General features: G+C 40.1%; 2 protein-coding genes across 3 annotated transcripts in view; both read right to left on the minus strand.

Annotated features, from left to right (window-relative positions):
• Positions 1 to 8,438, minus strand: part of cacnb2a (calcium channel, voltage-dependent, beta 2a) — a 66,214-nt gene extending 57,776 nt beyond the window's left edge. The window contains exons 1-2 of one of the 2 annotated variants that reach the window (XM_060874112.1): positions 8,118 to 8,438; positions 6,478 to 6,570 (exon numbers count right to left, since the gene is read on the minus strand). In XM_060874112.1, the coding sequence (XP_060730095.1) occupies positions 6,478 to 6,570; positions 8,118 to 8,183 (159 nt within the window). In that variant the 5' untranslated portion in view covers positions 8,184 to 8,438. The remainder of the gene's footprint in view (positions 1 to 6,477; positions 6,571 to 8,117) is intronic. The other variant, XM_060874108.1, reaches the window with a different exon arrangement.
• A 2,047-nt stretch (positions 8,439 to 10,485) lies between these two features.
• On the minus strand, positions 10,486 to 22,844 carry LOC132848424 (zinc transporter ZIP12-like). Its single transcript, XM_060874114.1, has 12 exons — positions 22,674 to 22,844; positions 20,660 to 20,986; positions 19,195 to 19,402; positions 18,964 to 19,106; positions 18,678 to 18,849; positions 14,683 to 14,855; positions 13,838 to 13,990; positions 12,835 to 12,915; positions 12,641 to 12,713; positions 12,367 to 12,525; positions 10,781 to 10,968; positions 10,486 to 10,614 (listed from the first exon to the last, which is right to left on the minus strand). The coding sequence occupies exons 1-12, from the start codon at positions 22,842 to 22,844 to the stop codon at positions 10,486 to 10,488; spliced, it is 1,977 nt and encodes a 658-aa protein (XP_060730097.1).
• Positions 22,845 to 23,449: the final 605 nt, after the last annotated feature.

Raw genomic sequence — 23,449 nt, forward strand, 5'->3', positions numbered from 1 at the left:
AGTGCAATGAGGATTACTTGTGTCTAAATATATATTATAACCACCAGAGTGCAGTGTTGCTCTGCTATTTGTACATTAGAAGTGAAAAGGACTTATGGGATTAGACCCATACGATTAGACTTTAAACTCTCTGCACAGGTTTTTATTTTTATATCGCTGATATGATTTATATCAGAAGATTTAGAAACACTTCCTCATTCTGCTTTCTCATTCCAGGTCAGACTTGATGTTAAGATTATGATGTTCTCCTTAGTAGGGCAGAACATAGAGAAAGTGTGTCCTTGAGTGGCTGGCAGTAGTTTATTCATGAACCTCCTGTGGGTTTGATTTGATCTGAACACAGTAAATCAGAGCCATATGGTGGTTTACATAAAACTTTCCACGAAATAAAAAATACAGACCAGGGGTCATATGTACCCACAATTACTTTTCCAAATTGCTGGATTTAGGAGATTTTATTATCATGGCTGTGTTAATTCTGATATTAAGTAATTATGTATTGATTTTTACTGTGTCAAAGTAATTCTTATAAAATTTTAGCACCGAAAGTGTGACCTAAATCCGTGAAAGCCTAGAGGTAGTCTCAAGGACCGCTAAGTCAGCCAGACTGACTGAGTAATAACAAGCAGGTCTACAGTCATGGAAAACAATAATGTTCAACTTCCTTCAATTCTATATTTTAGTTATCAGAGCCTGAATTGAGTGTGTGGTCCTTTAAAGGATTTAAGGAAATAATCACATTGTGGTGGTGGTGTCCTGGTGGGGGACATGGTGACAAGAGACTGGGAAGTTTAGCCAGACCTCTTTTTTCCTGACCTCAGATTTCAGCTCCTGCTGGGGGATTCCCAGACATTCCCTAGCCAACTCTGATATATAATCTCTTCAGCAGCTACTGGGTCTGCCCAGGGTATTTATCCAGTGGAGCAAACCATGATGAACCTTGTTAAGGTAACCAAACCACCTCAGCTGGGAGAAACAGCTCTACTATGAGCCTCTGTCTGATTTTTGAGCCTCCTCCTTATTATGGAAACTAATCCCAGAAACCCTGCCAATAAAACAATTCCACTGCCTGTATTGTATTCAATGCCTCATCATTTTACCATAGGTGACCATAGGTAAGGATACTGTAGGAAGGGTGACTGACAGGCAGTCAAGCTTTGTCTACAATCTGAGCTCCTGCTGCAAAACCACATACTTCTAGAGTAACAATGCTGCCATTGACCTGATCCAATTGTGAATCTCATACCCCATAACACTCATGAAGATCGAAGATAATACACTCATCAACTAGGGGCAAGGTCTGTTCCCTTACCTGAAATGAACATATGACTCTTCCAAGAGAGAATTATAACCTCAGACACAGAGGGACAGACTTGCATCCCATGTCAGAGGTCCATTACAGATGTTTCCAAGAGAACAGCATCATATGCAAGTAATACAGATTTCTATTCTGGACACCTCTTCAACGTTGGCCACATCTTGATATCCTACCCATTAAAGCCATACACAGGATGAGAAACAAGTCACATGCTTAATAGAGTCCAACAACCACTGTTAACTATTTCAATTTAAAGCCAAGAATGGCTTGTACTTATACAGAAACCCCATTCTTACAGTACCTCCAACAACAGATGTTAAAGCACTTGATAATAGGCCTTGTTATTGACAAAACAAATGCAGAATACATTATTGGGCAGAGTTTCTTGACCAGAACCCTAGCCAATACTTTTTGATGAGAGGCTGAGATTGTGATTTTCCTATATTTGGCCCCCCACTTAGGACTACCCAGTTTTCCGATCTATCCTAAGTGCACCAGACCTCAATGCATGACTGAAAAAGCACATTAATCATACTACCCAATCCTTGTCCAATGCTGTCTGAAGCCTTGCCACTTTAATGGTTTCTAAGCAATATAGTAAAGTCAACCAGGAAGCCCAATACACTTGAGATTTCTGATATTACCCAATGAATTGTGGTTCATTGGCCACCGGTTTAAAGAATTCCTCAATGTTTTCCATCCATCACTCACCAATATCTCCAATGCTCCCAAGAACTTGCTTAGGAAGCTTGTGCAGGAAGCAGGAAGCTTCATTTATTTTTGGGCCCACTGAAGGTCTTTTCCATGGCCTGTGCAAACTCTTCCCTTATTTGATCATTTTCTTTCCCAACTGCTTTTGCTTTTTGAAACTAAAAAGTTAAATGACCTTTACACATGACCTTTAGTTTGTTACTGTTTATGACAAGAACAATTTCTTGTTTGTAATTACATATTGTGTTTAGATATAATGTTGACTACAATCAGACAACATTATATGAGTTATTAATGCAGGAATGCAGATCATTCTAATGGATTCACTCGTTTTTCTTGCTACTTTATTTTTGTAGCTGTGTTTGTAGGCCTAGCTTCCTGATGACCAGCTTCTGGAAAGCCTATTTATTCTTATTTCTGACTGTTACATAAACATTACAGTTCACTCGGAAAGCAGTCACAGTAAATGTCATGAGCAATGCTGAATGTTGTGCATTCCTCCTGTATAGTTTCAGGCACTTAAAATCTGTTCCGAGGTGCATTGAATATGTTCTTGAAGTTAATGGTGATACCTTACTAAGGCACTTTACATTATTTTACCTTTTATTTCTTGCTTATGTGTATGGTTATTCACTGGGGGAATGTGATCCTGTTAGAAATAAATGTGTTTAATGGAATGGACTGGTGACTGTTTACAACTCATGGTCTTGGTTCCCAGGATAATCTCTGGATTCACTGCAACCTTAACCAGAATGAATGAGTGGCTGAAGATGAGTAAATGATAAATGCAAAAGTATATAGTTTTTTAATATGTGATTACAAGCAACTTGAAGCTTGAAGAGGTTTTGTAACACAGGTTGCCATTCGATCCACATTCAAGGAACACTTAATCCCAAATGGCAAGTACTCCTAAAAGGTTTTATATATATATATATATATATATATATATATATATATATATATATATATATATATATATATATATATATATATATTATGGCTACATTCATTCATAATTTGTTGAGTAATTTCTTTTTATGATAATAGTGCTTATAATTATCATGCAAATGATGATTACAAAATATAGCAGAGATATGTAAATACATTCATACAGCAAACTCTTTTGTGCCAAATAGGGTTCTTTGTAGTCGTTATAGAATAAAGGGCACTTTGGGCACTAAGTAAAGAAGCCTAGGGTTTTACTGTAGCTATGCTTATTTACAGTAGATAGCTTGATACTGTTGGCTCTTGTATTCATTTTAATGTTATATACAGGTGCTGGTCATATACAGTAATATCATCAAAAAGTTGATTTATTTCACTAATTCTGTCAGGACTCTGCCTGGACTTTGGCCATGTGCCTTTTTGTTTATGTTTCACGTTCACGTGCCCTTGTCTTTTCCTCCCCGCCTCTGCACACCTGTCCCTCATGTCTAAATGATTGTCTTGTCTATTTATTTGATCCGTGTTGCCTTGTGCAGCGCGGAATCCTCTGTTGTCATTTGCTGTTGTCTTTGTCTGCTGTGTTCGTTGTGCTGTTTTGTGTATTTTAGTTATTAAATCCCTGTTTTTGTTTAGCTGTCCTGCATTTGGGTCCGTTTTTACCCCCGCGTCCCTGACAAATTCTATTCAAAAAGTGAAACTGGTATATTATATTCCTTACACACAGACTGATCTATTTCAAATGTTTATTTCTTTTAATTTTGATAATTATAACTGACAACTAAGGATAAGCCCAAATTCAGTAGCTCAGAAAATGATGATATTACTTACGACCAATACAAAGAAAGGATTTTAAGAAATCTGGGCCAACTGAAAAGTATGAACATGAAAAGTATGAGCATGTACAGCACTCAATACTTAGTTGGAGCTCCTTTTGCCTGAATTACTGCAGCAATGTGGCGTGGCATGGAGTCAATCAGTCTGTGGCACTGCTCAAGGGTTATGAGAGCCCAGGTTGCTCTGATAGTGGACTTCAGCTCTTCTGCATTGTTGAGTCTGGCATATCGCATCTTCCTCTTCACAATACCCCATAGATTTTCAATGGCGTTAAGGTCAAGCGAGTTTGCTGGCCAATTAAAAACAGGGATCCCAAGGTCCTTAAACCAGGTGCTAGTAGCTTTGGCACTGTGTGCAGGTGCCAAGTCCTGTTGGAAAATGAAATCTGCATCTCCATAAAGTGGGTTAGTAGCAGGAAGCATGAAGTGCACAGACAGCGTCAGAGGTATCTGAGCTAAAGACAAAAAGGACTGAACTGCTGCTGAGTGGTCCAAAGTTATGTTCTCTGATGAAAGTAAATTTTGCATTTCCTTTGGAAATCAGGGTCCCAGAGTCTGGAGGAAGAGAGGAGAGTCACACACTTCACATTGCTTGAGGTCCAGTGTAAAGTTTCCACAGTCAGTGATGGTTTGGGGTGCCATGTCATCTGCTGGTGTTTGTCCACTGTGTTTTCTGAGGTCCAAGGTCAACGCAGCCGTATACCAGGAGGTTTTAGAGCACCTCATGCTTCCTGCTGCTGACCAACTTTATGGAGATGCAGATTTCATTTTCCAACAGGACTTGGCACCTGCACACAGTGCCAAAGTTACCGGTACCTGGTTTAAGGACCATGGTATTCCTGTTCTTAATTGGTTATAATCAGTTATAATCATCAAAATTAAAAGAAATAAACATTTGAAATATATCAGTCTGTGTGTAATGAATGAATATAATATACAAGTTTCACTTTTTGAATGGAATTAGTGAAATAAATCAACTTTTTGATGATATTCAAATTATATGACCAGCACCTGTATATTTTTTTTTAATTATTTTAATAGAAAATGGTTTGGATGAATTAGAATTCCATCAATTTATTGCTGGCATTTTACATTCATAAAAACTGGTATAAGCATTATTTTACAAAGCCATACATACTCCTGTTCTGAGCCTTTCACTTGTGTTTGATGGGTAAACTGCATTTTGCAATACTGAAAATGTTAGTTTAATAAATAATGTCAGTCGGCTAATGATTATGAATGGCATTTGTTGGAAAATTAAAAGAAGCTTGCTTTCCTTGCGAAGTGCACGTGATAAAAAGAGGCGGCTTCATCTTCTCCCATTCTCAAACAATTTCACCTTTATGAGCTGAGTACAGAGGTAGGTGTAGAGAGTATGATGGCATCTCCCACTTATCACCCCGTAACCTTTCCAGTCATTGATTGGTTGCATATATGCCCACAAGCATGACGGAAGTCTGACTCATTGCCTACTGGGTAAAACTGAATATCTGACTTGCTGCCACCTCTAACTGAGTCAGAACAAAGTTCCTTGTTCAAAGCTTGTAAAAATATCTCCAAATAATGTAAAGCCCTTGGGACCAGGGTAATGTGTACTTGAAAAGTAACTGAGTTCTTAGTGGTAGGGAAGGGTACAATAAGGTCTCTGGGTTATGATGACAGAAGAACAATGTAAGAACTTTTTTCAATCATAACATCTGAACAGTTACTGGAAGCTGGGCTATTTCAGGATGCACTTAGTACTGGAAGGCTAATTTAGCTTTTTATTTCTTCAGGCTATTAGTCAAACATGACAATATGATTCTGTCATAGCAGCAACTCTGTGTTGTTGTTGTTTTTTTTATCTTTTTCTCACAGGTCTCACAGCCTCTCATTTAAGGGGGAAATTTGGAGGTTTCATGAAACACACCTTTCATGAATTTACTTCAATGTGAATGTAATAAATGTTCAGGAACCTCATTATATTTGTCCATGTTTGTAGTGTGTGTGTGTGTGTGTGTGTGTGTGTGTGTGTGTGTGTGTGTCACTGTTCCTTAAAAGGCAGAAGCATTCCTGCAGTGGTTTGTGTTGAGGAGAAGAGCAGAGCAGCGGGTCAGAGCAACAAAGACCAGACATCTCCCAGATCATAAACACTGTGTTCTTGCAGGAACACCTCTGCTTTATGACATACACACACTCATGCATACAAACATTCACGCTCTACACACAGTACCTTCACACAGTCTTACAGGAAAACATTGATCATTTTCCTGACAGTTCATCTGTTCGGTGCCAAGCTTGCCTGTGTGTGTATGTGTGTGTTTGTGTATTTCATTATTAACCTGTACTGTGTAACCTAAGCATTACCTAAAGCTTCTGCTCAACTTGTGTAACTGCTGGTAGGAGTAAAGAAAAAAAAAATCGCCCACACTGATATCATCTCTATGCGTATCAGGAGCCACCAACACACTCTCGCAAAGTATGAGAGAGGAGAGAAGGTAAGTGATTATGTAAGTAGTTAATGTATGATAAATCCATAAAAATGTACTTTTTATTGATTAAAAGAAACATTTTCATAGTCCAGCAATTAATCAGGCACCGAAATGACACCTGCTCGCTCAGCTACAGGTACGATCTAATATGTGAGCAATCACTAGTCCACCCTGCATCGATCAAGTTAAATCTTCTTACCTGTCGCACAGTGCTGTTGTTTGTGGTGTCTGAGCTAGTACTGCCATCTGAACCTTTGAACCTTCCTTTTCTGCCCAATTTTCTCTTGTGACACTGCAAAAGTGTGGGAAAATAGTGAATGAACATTTTTCAGTGCTGATACTATGAGCATAATTCAAAAGTCAACTTCACCAGCTTACATGTCACCAGTGGCAACTGCAAAACATTCCTGATCGCAAATGACGTTTTTTTTTTTTTGTTTTTTTTTTTTATGGCCTATTCCCAAAGGCCATGTAAAGTTCTGCCAAATCTTTCTGAGACTTGCCAAGTAGGGTGGGTACATTTATTTTAGTCCACCCCAGTTAAAACTGAGAAAGAAGGAGATTCACAGATAGAGAATAGATAGACAGGATATATACAAAGGCAGAGATTGATGGCTATTACCACCAACATTGTTTTTTTGTTTAATATGTTAATATAATAACTGTTAACTGTCACAGATTTTGTCATTGGTCTTGTGTTATTGTATTCCATTTGTTCACACTGTTATCTTGAAAAAACATCTACTTTTAATATTTATAATTACTAAATTAGTCTATTTTCATTGCATTAGTATTCAGAACTGTAGCTGTTATGCATTGGTAGGATTGTAGTACATCCAGTCAAGTGAAACTGATTAACAGAGAGAGAATTATGAGGGTAAATAACAGAGCAGAAAGATTGCTCAACCAAAACTAATAAACGCTCCACTATGTTCATGGAGCTCAAAGAGATCACGATGATAAATGATGATCAGGAAAAATAAAGCCCAGTGAATCTAATAAATAAATATGATTGTAGGTGTATTAGTCATATTTAAAATAATGGTGGAAGGATTCTGTGGAGATTCTGTGGAAGCACCCTTTCTGAAAAGTCACAAACACAAACACACTGACACACATGTGATGTTCATCTAACTTTCTGAATGGAAAGATTTCAGACTGCAGAATATTTAGAAATCCCTGAAGTATACATATTATAAACCACACAGTAATGAAACAATCTCCATGTATCTACTATATAAAGTGGTTATAATTGAATAAAATGGTTAAAATGGATGCTGAAGAACAATCGTTTCTGATAGCGAACTACTGTTACCTTTTTTAGTCACTTTCTTTATTTAACTTTAAAATAAATTCCACTGATCCCCTTAGGACATTCATATACAGTAGCCTACACACCTCGCAAATATTATATCAAGTGGTTAAATTGTACAGTATTATCTTTGGCTATCGAATTGATAGAGTCCTGTATCACTCAACACTGAACTGGACACTACTGTCTAAAAAAAAAAAACCCATCTGATTCCAGTTATAATTATAAAGTTCATCATTCATTTTAACTGCAAGCAGCCTTATAAAATGAACCCATAGTAATTATAATAACTTTGATAACAGGTGCTTGTAACAAAACAGAACTAAATTAGATAAACAAACAAACAAACAAACAAACAAACAAATAAATAAATAAGCATCCTACTTCTGAGAAACTTTTACTTTTAAGTTAGAAGGTTAAATAGCATAGGCTATTTACCTCCACGCTTCTATACAACAAAATAAATCCCAGTATATAAATAAATGTTGTTTTGTTTATATATGATCACTTTGCTGAACCGCACTCACCTGAAGCGCAGGGTTCTCGAGTGTGTTCAGATGTTTTTCCAGTGAACTTGAAGGCGTCTTGGACATGCTGTTCACCACCTTTGGACATTGCTTCTCGACGAAGCCGGTATGTGAGGCTTTAGGCTGAAAAATCTCGGCTCTTTTAAAGAGAAAATCCACGCAGACGCAGACAGCTGATATCTCCAGGCGCGCGCACACGGACTGAACACTTGCCGCAAATATGTCCAAGTGTCTAAAGGATGGTGTTTGTTTAGATAAAATTAGATTTTTGAGCCAAGCGTCAGACGACAGGACTGTCAGAAAACACTGGTGTTGGGGTATAAAACAGTTCCATTTGAGAACTATGTTGACTCATTCAATTGCTGTTTTCCATCCCACACGCACTCAGTATTTCGTTATTCTACGCTTGCACGCGCGCGCGCACAACCACACACACACACACACACACACACACACACACACACACACACACACACACACACACACGCTCTCTCTCTCTCTCTCACACACACACACGCACACACACACGCACGCACACTCACACACACACACACACACACACACACACACACATGGATTTTAGCACGTTAAACAACACAGACGTTTTAGGAGATACTTAAGAATTTGATATTAGATTATTGTCAGTTGTGTTTTGAGATTCATCAAAGCTTTAGACAGCACTGGGTTTAGTGTAGTGTATATTTTGTGTTATTGTGGAGCAAATTAGTATGTCAAGCCTATTCCTAAACTGCTTTTACATTTTTGATGCTTTCTTGATGATCTCATTTTTCACTATAATTGAATTCATTCATTCATTCATTCATTCATTCATTCATTCATTCATTCATTCATTCATTCATTCAAGTGGCCAATAAAGCTGAATGAATGAATGAATGAATGAATGAATGAATGAATGATCCTATATAAAGCATATTCATGCAAATTTAAACAAGTTAGATTGATAGTCATGGAGGCATTCAAGTCCTTATAATTGCACTGACTCAATTCAATTAAATGTATTATTTGTATAGCAATTTTAACAATGTACATTGTCAACATTTCTAGTAATTTCCTCCGAAATGATCACTACAGCAGATGGACATGGCAGATAACAATTTTTTCTTAGAAGTTAAAATACAAACGCTGGATAAGAAATAGTGACTTCTTTGGGAACTATACATAAAAATAAACAAATGTCAGTCACTCAGTTTTAACTTCTTATTTATAAAGCTATTAGATGAAAGAATTCTCAACCTTGAAGTTATTCATTTATTTTTGCATAATGTACCTGACCGAAATTGATGGTCTTAAACATACAGTGATTTCTAACTTGTCAAATGACATTTAAAGAGAAGCTGTATAAAGATCATGGGTTCTGCTTTTTTGCTGGCCATCTCTACAAGCCCAGTTCAGCAATAAGATGCCTTGGTTCACAATGTTGTTTCACTACAGTAAATGCCATAACACTCTGACAGCTTCACCAGGTCTGCAGCTCCAATGGTCTGCTTCTTTGATGAGGTGTAAAACATGCAGTCTTTCTTATTTAAACAGAGACTGGCCTACTGTATAGCGAGTATTTTGGCCTATACGTAAGGTGTGTGGCCAGTTTTTCACGTGACATTCAACTTTATAAGAGGGACAGCTCATCCTCATAGGCATTACAGAATGTTTTGCTGCTCCAAACCCTCTGTTAATAAATAAACACACATTACAATCTTAGTGTAGTGTGTTATATCTTAATAATAATAATTAAAAAAAAACAAGCATAGCACTTACATTTACATTTACAGCATTTGGCAGATGCCCTTATCCAGAGCGACATACATAAGTGCTTAAATCTCTAACATTGTATACATTAATGCCAGCTCACTAATAAAGAATTAATAAATAAAGCATAAACTAATAAAGCACTTCCTGTTGTCCTGACTCTACATTACCTCTGGAGGGCACATCTTAGTTTCTCTCCTCTAAAATATCAACTCAGCACTGACATACAGTTACACATTCTTTATTAGTTTGAATTTTGTACATCACAACAGGTAAAAATATCAAAAAATGTGCAGCTTAAAAGCCTCAGATTAGCAGTGTGGAAAAAATAACACTACTTAATTATACAGTGTTTTTCAGCAGATTTTGGGATAGGGCTAAGACATTGCTTATAAAACAATATTAAATTCTTTGATGCTGTCTTATGAGATATGTACAGAAGTCCTAAGAGGCCATTAAACAATGACTTTTTTAACTTTTGTTATGTCGAGATAACGAAAAAAATTAAGTCAGTATCGTGGCAAAATAAGAAAGAAAAAATCTAATAATGCATGGCCTCTAAGGACTTCCATAGATATGTATGCATGTGTGTATTTGTGTGTTAAAAAGTGAGTTTGTGTTCAAAAAGTGCTAGAAGCAGTAAACACGCCCAGCCCACAAGCAGGCCAATATTCTGCAGAATAAACTGAAGAATTGGATGTGTAGTGTGAACTCTACTCATCTCAGGCATCTATAGAGAGAGAGAGAGAGAGAGAGAGAGAGAGAGAGAGAGAGAGAGAGAGAGAGAGAGAGAGAGAGAGAGAGAACAAGCGTAAATGAGAAATTTGTAGATTGTTAAATTCTAGAAATTAAGAACTCCCTTCCAGAATAGTGATTATTTTTAATATCTGATTTACCATCTCTACCAGGGACAGATAGAGAAATATCCCAGCCGTAACAGTAAAGATCCACTGCTGAACTTCTGTTTCTGAGGAGACAAAGAGGCCGATGTAGAGTCCCACGAAGGCTGTGAGGGCACTGACAAAGTTCATGAGCACAGCTCGTTTCACCGACAGACCAGAATTCAGCAACACTGCAAAATCACCTACAAAGAGACAAGATTCCTGCATTCATAAGTAGTGTTAGAGTCGATGATTTTAAATAATTATCCTCTAGCCAGTGATCCTGGTTCAAGATATCTTGTCAGCAAGACTCAAAGGGAAGGCGTATAAGATAGTAGTGAGAGCAGCTACAGTATGCTGTATGTGTTAGATACTGTAGCAGTGAGGAAAAGACATGAGGCAGAGATGGAGGTAGCAGTGATGAGGATGCTGAGGTTCTCTTTAGGAGTGATGAGGATGGACAGGATTAGGAACAAGGTTTGGACATGTACAGAGGAGGGAGGTGGTTATATTGGTAGAAGGATGTTGGAGATGGAGCTGCCAGGTAAGAGGTCGAGAGGAAAAACAAAGTGGAGATATACAGTATGAATGTGTTAAATGAGTTAAATAAAGTTAATTGGTGCAAGAGTAGAGGATGCTGAGGATAGAGTTAGGTGGAAACAGATGATTCGCTGTGGTGACCCCTAACAAGAAAAGCCCAAAGTTAAATAAGACACAATGTAAACAATGGGTCTGCGTGCGTTTTGTCTTCCCTGTGTGTTTTGTGGCAGAAGCAGTGTACATAGAATGCAAGTGTTTTTTTTTTTAATGTAACTACTTCTTAAGTATTTAAAGCGGAAGACTTCTTTTCAGATCTATATTTTCTAAGTAAAATAGAATTTTGAAAAATGCCTTCTATTAGGTATTAAATGCTTTTGTAGGAATCAAATATTTTACAGATTTTTAATATTAAGTGTAACTACAGGTTGGAGATGGCAACCTCAATCAACTTCCTCTATGAATACATTGGTGCTTGATAATTTGTGAATTTTCTATATTTGTGCATAAATATGACATAATCTGGATTTGCACACAAGTCCTAAAAGTAGACAAACAGAACCTGATTAAACAAATAAGACAAAAATATTATACTTGGTCATTTATTTTTTGAGGGAAACTATCTATTACAGATTTGTGCATCTGGCCACAGCTTAATTGGGGCATCTCTTTCTTTTTTTTCAGTTTCCTAGCCCTTAGTTTTTCCTGATGCGATGGAGTGTGAGTTCACTCAAAATACATTTAATGTATATTTTATATATATATATATATATATATATATATATATATATATATATATATATATATATATATATATATATATATATTTGAACCTTGCATGATCATTTGAATGCGTGCACAAGAATTTTTTTTATAGATTCTTTTATTTTGTTTTTGGTTACATTTCCAATGTCTTCAAGAGATGACAAATTATTTGCAGTGTAAGCTGACTGAATAATTTAAGGTCTAAAATATTCATTATGAAAGACATTAAAACAAGGAAGGTAATGAATAAATTTACTACTTTAGGTGTCAAAAAGGTTTCACCTTAAAACTCAACTTACCCATTTCATGGGGAATCTCATGGCATAGAATAGCAACCGTTGTTGCCATGCCAGTTTCGACAGAGTTGGAGAAAGCTGCTCCAACCACCAAACCATCTGCAAAATTATGGAGGCTGTCACCCACTATCACCATTACAGCAAGCAGTGGAATGCCTCGTTCTGGGGAAATAAATGGAACAAAATAAATGAGCCTGTAAAGATGATGATGATGATGATGATGATGATGATGATGATGATGATGATGATGATGATGATGATGATACAAAACACTTACTCTCTTTCTGAGTAGGGTCGATGCTGGCCGCCACTGGTTGTATTTCTGTACACTCTGCCTCCTCTAAAGTTTTCTGCACACAAATTAAACAGTTCCACTTAGGTGTAAACTGTTCCAGTAATTTCTCACTTCTCTAAAACAACATATCCCAAAGACATAATTTAGCTCCATATCAACACATAGTACACACTGACCAGTTGCATGGTAGACACTGATTTTCCTCTCTGGCCATCTCCATTACAGTTCAACTCAACAGACAAGCCGTGCGAGTGACTCTGTGAGAGAAAGCATTATGCTACATAGTGAGATATACATGCATTCTGGATACATTTGCATGAATACACTGTACACTATGTGGACACATGCAAAAGCATTAAAAAAAGAGGTAGATGGTTCAAACTCTAGACACTAGAGCTTATTGGTTACTGTATAATGCTCTAGTACAGGCTGTGCAATAAATACTACACTTGGAGTATGTATATAGTATGCAGCATGACATAATTATGATCTATTCCTCAAATCAAGTTCCTTTGATTCAAAATTTGATGCAGTGAGGCAATGGAGGAAGATAGCACTTTTCTTTCTACTATATACTCTTAATTATTTAGCAATGTCATATGCATTGAGTCGAGAGCTCTTGTCCTAGTTCCATTTACAGCACTTACAGTATACACGTGGCCAAATGCGGCAGAGGAAGTAATGTCAAGAGCAAAAATAATTTGCTCTTGACATTAAGAAGATTTCACTGGCAATTTGTAAAGGTTAAACACTGTTAACTTTACAAATTGCCAGGAGTATTTTTATAGGGAAACGGGTTTGGGCCACTTAGTTCCAAACCTGTTTCCCTATGACAATGCTCCTTGCACAAAATGAGATCCATAAAAAACATGGTTGGTGGGAAAGAACCTAGGTGGCCTGCACAGAACCCTGACCTACAGTTGAATTTGATTGATTGCTGTGCACCAGGCATTCCTTTACTGACATTAGTGCCCATCCAAAATCTAGTGGAAAGCTATTTGGAGACTGTTACAGCAGCAAAAGATGAACTAACTTTTTTATACTTTTTTTGTGGATTAACATGTAGAACTACTAAATATCCATGAAGAACCCTTTTCCGAAAAGGGAGAAACAATAATGATATGAAGGAGAATGATTTTAAAAATAGTTTTAAAACAATGAGCTTTTGGAAGAACTTACATGCCCGTGTGACGACATTACAAATGAGAAAATTCTCTCAATAAGAAAAAAGCCATAGATCCCAGCGATAATGCCCATGATCTTCCACAGGTATTCTTTTTGTTCCATGAGGTTAGAGTCACCATTCTGGCTGCCATCATGAAGACCAAGGATCTCCAAATTAATTGGAAAATACATGTGAATAGTTGAAACTGAAAGTAAGCAAGTCTTTCTGTTTATCCAATAAGAGTACAGCTAAAAGTATTATTAAGTATCTGTGGACAATGATGCCAAGCAGCACATCAATTCTAAATCCTACAATCAGACCCAGTGTTAATTACACATTCCATCATAAAAACATTGTGCTATTATTGTTTAGCTAATCATATACACAAAACATATTTCATGGATGTCTTCAGAAATTAGTTTAATAGATTGAGTGCAGTCATATAGTAAGGAATAATATAATGAAAATAATTTCAGTTCAACATATTAGTATATTAGTATATATCACTTGGGACTTGGGGCAAAAGGTGAAGGACACCATGGATGAGGTGATATTTTAGAGATACCTACTATCAATCTAACATGAATATCTTTGGACTAAAGGAAAATTCTGAAATACTAGAATAAAGGCAGTGGTGGGAATCTGATCCCTGACCCTGGAGGTGCAAGACAACCATGCTAACTATTAGTAAATTATGTTGTGTGTGTGTGTGTGTGTGTGTGTGTGTGTGTGTGTGTGTGTGTGTGTGTGTGTGTGTGTGTTTTTAAACATTTGGTTTAGGTGGTATGGAGAGCTTTAGGGGGTCAACTAAAAATGTACTGTTCTGTATAAGTTTAGAATCTAGTGTTAGTTTGGCTACCTCTGGTATTAAATGGAGCAGTGCGTCTCCTGACAATGTGCCCACAGCAAGACCAACAAACAGCTGCAGGATGAGACTGTAAATCTTCTGACATGAGCTAAAGAAGATCAGGCAAATCCCCAACATCGAACTCACAGTGATCAGTAACACAGCAGCTGAACTGTAGCCATACTCTGTTGAAGACAGATATAGAGATATGCATGTACTATAGTGTGTAATCTACTGACTGACTCTGTACTGCACTTTGTTGGCTACTTTTTTTAATTAATGGCTTTTTGTTTATACATTTGGTTTCTTAGAATTATTACTACAATTACTACAATTACAAATATTTGGTGTTGTTCAAATAGCATAAAAATCTTTTGTCTTAACATACAACTGAAATGTTAACGAAACCAACATTCACTGTAAAAACATGTAAAAAGTGTACTTTTGCATGTTCTTGAAAAATGCCCTTTGCCTTTAATATTGCTCCCAGCAATTTCCCATATATATCTCCTGTGGGCCCACCACCTGCAGGAGAAACCGTAAGGGGCTGGTGCAATGTGGATTGGGTGGCAGTCGAAGGCGGGAGCCTCGGCGACCCAATCCCCGGACACGGAATCTGGCTCTAGGGACATGGAATGTCACCTCGCTGGGGGGGAAGGAGCCTGAGCTGGTGCGGGAGGTCGAGAGATACCGACTAGATATAGTTGGGCTCACCTCCACGCACGGCTTGGGCTCTGGAACCCAACTCCTTGAGAGAGGCTGGGCTCTCTACTACTCTGGAGTTGCCCGCGGTGAGAGGCGGCGGGCTGGTGTGGGCTTGCTCATAGCCCCCCAGCTCAGCAGCCATGTGTTGGAGTTCACCCCGGTGAACGAGAGGGTCGTTTCCCTACGCCTTCGGGTCGGGGAGAGGTCTCTCACTGTTATTTGTGCTTACGGGCCAAATGGCAGTGTAGAGTACCCGACCTTCTTGGAGTCTCTGGGAGGGGTGCTGGAAAGTGCTCCGACCGGGGACTCCGTCATTCTACTGGGGGACTTCAACGCTCACGTGGGCAGCGACAGTGACACCTGGAGGGGCGTGATTGGGAGGAACGGCCCCCCCGACCTGAACCCGAGTGGTGTTCTGTTATTGGACTTCTGTGCTAGTCACAGTTTGTCCATAATGAACACTATGTTCAAGCATAAGGGTGTCCATCAGTACACATGGCATCAGGACACCCTAGGTCGGAGGTCGATGATCGACTTTGTGGTTGTTTCATCTGACCTCCGGCCGTATGTCTTGGACACTCGGGTAAAGAGAGGGGCGGAGCTGTCAACTGATCACCACCTGGTGGTGAGTTGGATCCGATGGCCAGGGAGGAAGTTGGACAGACTTGGCAGACCCAAACGTACTGTGAGGGTCCGCTGGGAACGTTTGGCAGAGTCTCCGGTCAGAGAGATCTTCAACTCCCACCTCCGGCAGAGCTTCAACCAGATCCCGAGGGAGGTTGGAGACGTTGAGTCTGAGTGGACCGTGTTCTCCACCTCCATTGTCGACGCGGCCGCGCGGAGCTGTGGCCGTAAGGTCTCTGGTGCCTGTCGTGGCGGCAATCCCCGAACCCGGTGGTGGACACCGGAAGTAAGGGATGCCGTCAAGCTGAAGAAGGAGTCCTATCGAGCCTGGTTGGCTCGGGGGACTCCGGAGGCAGCTGATAGGTACCGGAGGGCCAAGCGAGCTTCAGCCCGGGTGGTTGCAGAGGCAAAAACTCGGGTCTGGGAAGAGTTCGGTGAGGCCATGGAGAAGGACTATAGGTTGGCCTCGAAGAAATTCTGGCAAACCGTCCGGCGCCTCAGGAAGGGGAAGCAGTGCCCTGCTCACACTGTTTACAGTGAGAGTGGGAATCTGCTGACTTCGACTGGGGACATTCTCGGACGGTGGAAGGAGTACTTCGAGGATCTCCTCAACCCCACCGACATGTCTTCCACTGAGGAAGCAGAGGCAGAGGGCTCAGTTGAGGACTCATCGATCCCCCAAGCTGAGGTCACTGAGGTGGTTGAGAAGCTCCTCAGTGGCAAGGCACCGGGGGTGGATGAGATCCGCCCTGAGTACCTCAAGTCTCTGGATGTTGTGGGGCTGTCTTGGTTGACACGCCTCTGCAACATCGCGTGGCGGCTGGGGACAGTGCCTCTGGACTGGCAGACTGGGGTGGTGGTCCCTCTGTTTAAGAAGGGGGACCGGAGGGTGTGTTCCAACTACAGGGGGATCACACTCCTCAGCCTCCCCGGAAAAGTCTATGCCAGGGTACTGGAGAGGAGAATTCGGCCGATAGTCGAACCTCGGATTCAGGAGGAACAATGTGGGTTTCGTCCCGGTCGTGGAACACTGGACCATCTCTATACCCTCACCTTGCTGGAGGGTTCATGGGAGTTTGCCCAACCAGTCCACATGTGCTTTGTGGATCTGGAGAAGGCATTCGACTGTGTCCCTCGTGGTGATCTGTGGGGGGTGCTCTGGGAGTATGGGGTCCGGGGCCCTCTGCTAAGGGCTGTTCGGTCCCTATATGACCGGAGCAGGAGTTTGGTTCGCATTGCCGGCAGTAAGTCAGACTTGTTCCCGGTGCATGTTGGACTCCGGCAGGGCTGCCCTTTGTCACCGGTCCTGTTCATTATTTATATGGACAGGATTTCTAGGCGCAGTCAGGGGCCGGAGGGAGTCCGGTTTGGGGACCACGGGATTTCGTCTCTGCTTTTTGCAGATGATGTTGTCCTGTTGGCTTCTTCAAATCAGGACCTTCAGCGTGCACTGGGACGGTTTGCAGCCGAGTGTGAAGCGGCAGGGATGAGAATCAGCACCTCCAAGTCCGAGGCCATGGTTCTCAGCCGGAAAAGGGTGGCTTGTCCCCTTCGGGTTGGTGGAAAGCTCCTGCCTCAAGTGGAGGAGTTTAAGTATCTTGGGGTCTTGTTCACGAGTGAGGGAAGGATGGAGCGGGAGATCGACAGGCGGATCGGTGTATCTTCTGCAGTGATGCGGTCGATATACCGGTCTGTTGTGGTGAAGAAAGAGCTGAGCCGCAAGGCGAAGCTCTCTATTTACCAGTCGATCTACGTTCCTACCCTTACCTATGGTCATGAGCTTTGGGTCATGACCGAAAGGACAAGATCCCGGATACAGGCGGCCGAAATGAGTTTCCTCCGCAGGGTGGCTGGGCGCTCCCTTAGAGATAGGGTGAGGAGCTCGGTCACTCGGGAGGAGCTCAGAGTAGAGCCGCTGCTCCTCCACATCGAGAGGAGTCAGCTGAGGTGGCTCGGGCATCTGTTCCGGATGCCTCCTGGACGCCTCCCTGGGGAGGTGTTCCGGGCATGTCCAACCGGGAAGAGGCCCCGGGGAAGACCTAGGACACGCTGGAGGGACTATGTCTCTCGGCTGGCCTGGGAACGCCTCGGTATTCCCCCGGAGGAGCTGGAGGAAGTGTCTGGGGAGAGGGAAGTCTGGGTGTCCCTGCTCAGACTGCTGCCCCCGCGACCCGGCCCCGGATAAGCGGTAGAAGATGGATGGATGGATGGAATTTCCCATATTCTGAACAGTATTTACATAATTTTAGTGATATTTACCCACCAGCTCTTTCTGACATCCTTAGATCGTAGAAATAAGTGTACAATAATCACTGTTTACTTCAAATCAGATTTGGTGAAAAGATGCCTCAATATGGCCTTCTTATTTATTTATTTATTTGTTTGTTTGTTTGTTTGTTTGTTTGTTTGTTTGTTTGTTTATACTTATGTTTTAATTTCTTGTCTTGTGGAATACAGCTAGATTTTATTTCAACTTAACATAAAAAAATGTTTATTTCTCAAATAAATGTTTTATTTGTTAGAATTTTTTCAAAAAGCAATATAGGATACAAACTTTTAAACATCAGTGGAAGTTATATACAGTAATAATCAGATATGTATCAAAACTTAAATAAAAATAAATAAATTACATTACAAAAGCACAAAGTAATGAGTTAGTAATAAGAAATTGATCTTACTCTCAATGCCACTTGGTGTTGATTTTTTAGCTATTGATTTTGTAGGGTTACAGGCTTTACCCAGCAACTGCTGAATGATGGCAGGACAAATGTTTGTGAAATGATCTCTGGAGACTGGTGAGAAAGGATCAAGGACAAAGATGTCCAGCAGCTGGCTAGCTGAAAAGCACATCTAGATGAGGATATAAAATTTGAGATTTAAATAAACAGAATAAATAAGCAGCAAACTTGCATTTGAACTTGTTGACATTTTCAGTTGTATTAAACGTCCTTGAAATGACAGTACCTGTGTCCAGTCTGTGGTTCCTCTGAGTAATTCCTGATGATATGTATTGGAGGATTGTCCTGTTGTGCTCCTCATTCTTCTGCCTTGTGTTTTGATTAAAGCAGCTCCACCAATACCAAGTTGGTGTAACAGCTGTTGCAGATCTTAATAAACAATAAGTAACGTCTGTCCTCTATGCATATACACACTGTGTTTCTGTACTGTATGTGTGAACTTGTGTTTGTAACTTACCTATGACATGGAGATCACTGGTCCGATTGAGAGACTGGAAGATGTAATCTATGAAGAAAGCAGGTGAGGGGAGATCTCGTCTCCTTAAACAATGGCCATGGCGCAAGTGATTAACAATAGCCGCAGCCAGTAGAGGAACGGAAGATGAAGCGACACCTCTGTTGTCAGTCACACCCACTTCCTCCATCAGAAGAGCAGCATCAATACACTGATAACAGACATAATGTAAGTACTGCCTGTGGTGCTCAGACTTACGCATGTGTGTCAAAGGAATATGCCTTCATTTTATAATCTGTATTCCTATATACAATCATCAGCTATAACATTAAAACCACTGTCAGGTGAAGTGAATAACATTGATTATCTCATTACAATGGCACCTGTCGAGAGGATATATTATTCAGTAAGTGAACAGTCACTATTTATAGTTGGTTTGTAGGAAGCAAGATGAATGTTGTGAGGATTTAAACACTCTCTCACTCTCTCACTCATTTTCTACCGCTTATCCGAACTACCTCGGGTCACGGGGAGCCTGTGCCTATCTCAGGCGTCATTGGGCATCAAGGCAGGATACACCCTGGACGGAGTGCCAACCCATCGCAGGGCACACACACACACACTCTCATTCACTCACACAATCACACACTACGGACAATTTTCCAGAGATGCCAATCAACCTAACATGCATGTCTTTGGACCGGGGGAGGAAACCGGAGTACCCGGAGGAAACCCACGAGGCCCAGGGAGAACATGCAAACTCCACACACACAAGGTGGAGGTGGGAATCGAACCCCCAACCCTGGAGGTGTGAAGCGAATGTGCTAACCACTAAGCCACCGTGCCCCCCAGGATTTAAACAACTTTGGCTAAATATTGATGGTGGTCAAGGAAGGACAACCAGACGAACCAGTGACAGGGTCATGGGCACCCAAGACTCACTGATACATATGAGGTGGGAAGGCTAGCCATTCTGGTCCTATTTCCCAAAAGCATTTTTGTACTGTCTTGTCTGCATTGTTTGCAGTAAGTAGCACACTATGCACTTTACAGTATGTTGCTTAGCTCTGTGTTGATTTACATATCTCTGTGTTGTTTTATTTAGCACCAGGGTCCTGGAGCTACATGTCAGGGTCCTGGAGATGTTTCATTTCACTTTGTATTGCATCAGCTATATATGGCTGGAATAACAATTAAAGCTTCTTGAACTGAATTGACTGGATTTGTAGAACAATGCTGAAAAAGTTAATGCTACAGTAGCTAAGATAGCAAGGTGTCAGAATACATTGTGCATCACAGCTGGCTGCATATCAAAGATGTCATGGACTCTACACAATATTAGGCGGGTGGTTTTAATGCGATTGCTTATCAGAGATTTTGCGATTACAATTGCAATTTTTTTCTTACACAATGATAAATGAAAAAATCCAGTTTTCTTTAAATGCAGTTGTTTACGTGCACCAGTAACCTGTATGTGTTTTAAGGCAGGCCTTTCTTGTGGTTGGTAGTGTTGGTTAATGAGTTGCAGGATGCTTTCTGTCTCATTAGTTGAGAGAAAATGTCCATCTTCCGATGAGTGGAGTGAAGTCAGAGCTCGAAGACAGTACGAGAAATCATGATATATAGGTGAAAAGAAGGAGGAGTTTGACAAGGATGAGGCATTGGATGAACAAATCTGTCTCATGTTGATGATATAAAAAAGGAGCATGGTGGATATCTTAAGGTAGGTATCCTGACTGACGTAGTCATTCCCATCATCCTCCAGTGCTGACATTAACCACTCTTGAGGAAGACACTAATAGGAAGCATAGGAAATAGGAAACATAAACTGTTAAAGGGGCTTCAACACTGCAAATATCTGCATATTAATTAGACACATAGAGAGCTTGGAATGTTTATAAAACACCTTTTATAAGCAAGAAATGGTTTATAAGGACCCACCTTTATCAGCATCAGTAAATTAATAAAATGATGCAAAAGGCTTTTGGCATTAGTGAGATACAACTTTCTTATGTCCTATATAAAGTAGTTAATTTAGGTAGAACCTAAAGTGTATAACATTTACACAGCTTAGTGTATAACATTTGTTGAATTGTTAATATTAAATGAATAAGCAAGAAATGCTCTTTTAAAGGGATCTTGCTAAAAAAAACAGGGACTTTTTATCTTTTTTTCTTCGAACACACACACACACACACACACACACATCTTAAAGGACTCTTTAGCCACGTTCACACTGCAAGTCTTAATGCTCAATTCAGATATTCTGCTCAGATCTGATTTTTTTGTTTGGCTGTTCACATTGCCTTTTAAAATGTGGCCTATATCAGATACCAGTGTGAACTGTTTGCTGTTTCAAACTGACCCGCATGCGCAAACGAACAATAACAATGAAGTCACACGCAGCACGCCGTTGCGCTAAAAAGTTGGCGAGGTTATGGAGGAAGTATTGTATCATCTGGTGCAAGCAAACATATCATGTAATGCTATAATGTGATGTATTCAATGCAAACATTATGAGCTGGTTCACGTAACCACATTATTTAACACACACGTTTCCAGTCACGTTTGTGTCACGTTTTCGCCGGCGCAAAAAAAAAAAAAAAGGTTTCGCCGGCGCAAAAAGAAAAAAAAGTTTTCGTCGGCGCATAATTGTGACGAATGTCGATGTAGATTGACGTAAAAGTCGCATCAAATCCGCCTTGGCTGTTCACACTGCGGCCACATTGGAAAAGATCAGATTTGGGTCTGATTCAGGACCACATATGGAAGTGGCCCAGATCTGATTTGAAAAAATCAGACCTGGGCCAGATTTGAGTGTTCACACTACTCCTGAAGAAGTCTGACCTGGTCACTTGACCCCAAAAAAATCGGATTTGGGCCACTTTTACCTGCAGTGTGAACGTGGCCTTTGAGTCTGTCAGGAAAGCATGCAATTAAGCAGCTCTTTGTACCTAAGGGACAAGCTTTGTGTTTCCTAATCAGACAAATACAAACACACAGAACACAGAATAAACCACTTCAGCTGTCATACTCAAGACTTTTGGCATTCCCAAGAGTTCCTTTTATAATTAGAAAAACAAAAAAGTCCAAATTATATTGACGTTAAGGTTAACGCTGCAATGAGGAAAGCTCTGTTCACATCACACTGAACAATCTCTTGCTTTGGCTTAGCAGATCTAGGGAGTACTGAGAATATGGCTCTTGGGAGTTGGCTGTAATCTGGTGATGAAATAAAAGATAACAAGTAATAAGGGCATAATTCGTAGGACACAGCAACCTTTATTGCTCAAAAAGTTTGAATTAATGTGTATTTTTGTTGCAATAACTAATTAAAATAAACTAATTTATTGTTGTTGTTTTAACCATTCACACCCTTCAATGTGATCACTGGATTTATTGACATTGTATTGAGCAAGACGTGCTCTTAGATCCATTTTTGGATTGAGGTGTGTAGGTTAGAACTCTTCTTCATACAGTACCTTCTCACAAAGCTGCTGGTTTTCTGGACACTCTACAATCCTGAAGAGCTCATTGACCAAAGAACCCACATCTTCCCTTCGCAAGGCTTCCTGACTTTTTGCCAATTGTATCCAGTTACTCAGCCCATTGAGAAGGCCCAGCACAGGCCATAATCTGTACAAGCTGAACATTGTGACTACCTGCATGTACATACGATCACAATAACTGAAACCTGCACAGAACACAGCAGAAGCAAAGAGAGAAAATAAGCACAAACTTTTGAAAAGTTTTTGTTAGACAGAATGATAATGTACAAAAGACAGTGAGATGAAATGGGGAGAAACTGTTGCATGTGAATAGCAAGGGCTTAGGGGACTAAGCCGAAAGGACAAGCCTTTTTCTCTCTCTAATGAATTGTAATTAAGGGGCTTTTCAAAGAATCTTTGAAACAGCAGGAGGCCAGAAAAAGGCCCCATTAATGAGCTTGGTCAAGCCTTTACAACTCCGATTCTGTCCAAACATCAATTCTAATACAAACAGAAGGAAACAAAGACTAGAAACTAAGTGACAGAGTGTGGATTTTGTTTACATTTTAGAACGTATAAAACAATCGTAAATTCTCTGTAAATACTAAGAGACGTGTTGAGATTTCTTTATCTGCATGTAATATCTAAGCTAACAATTCACTACACAAATCCGGAAACATGCACACACAAACTCTTTCCATGGATCAACTATGCACGAAATCAAAATGTTACTTAGTAATGGAGACAAATTAAAGCTCTCGCAATTATAC

Source organism: Tachysurus vachellii, chromosome 7 (genome assembly GCF_030014155.1).
Source record: "Tachysurus vachellii isolate PV-2020 chromosome 7, HZAU_Pvac_v1, whole genome shotgun sequence".
NCBI classification, from domain to species: domain Eukaryota; kingdom Metazoa; phylum Chordata; class Actinopteri; order Siluriformes; family Bagridae; genus Tachysurus; species Tachysurus vachellii.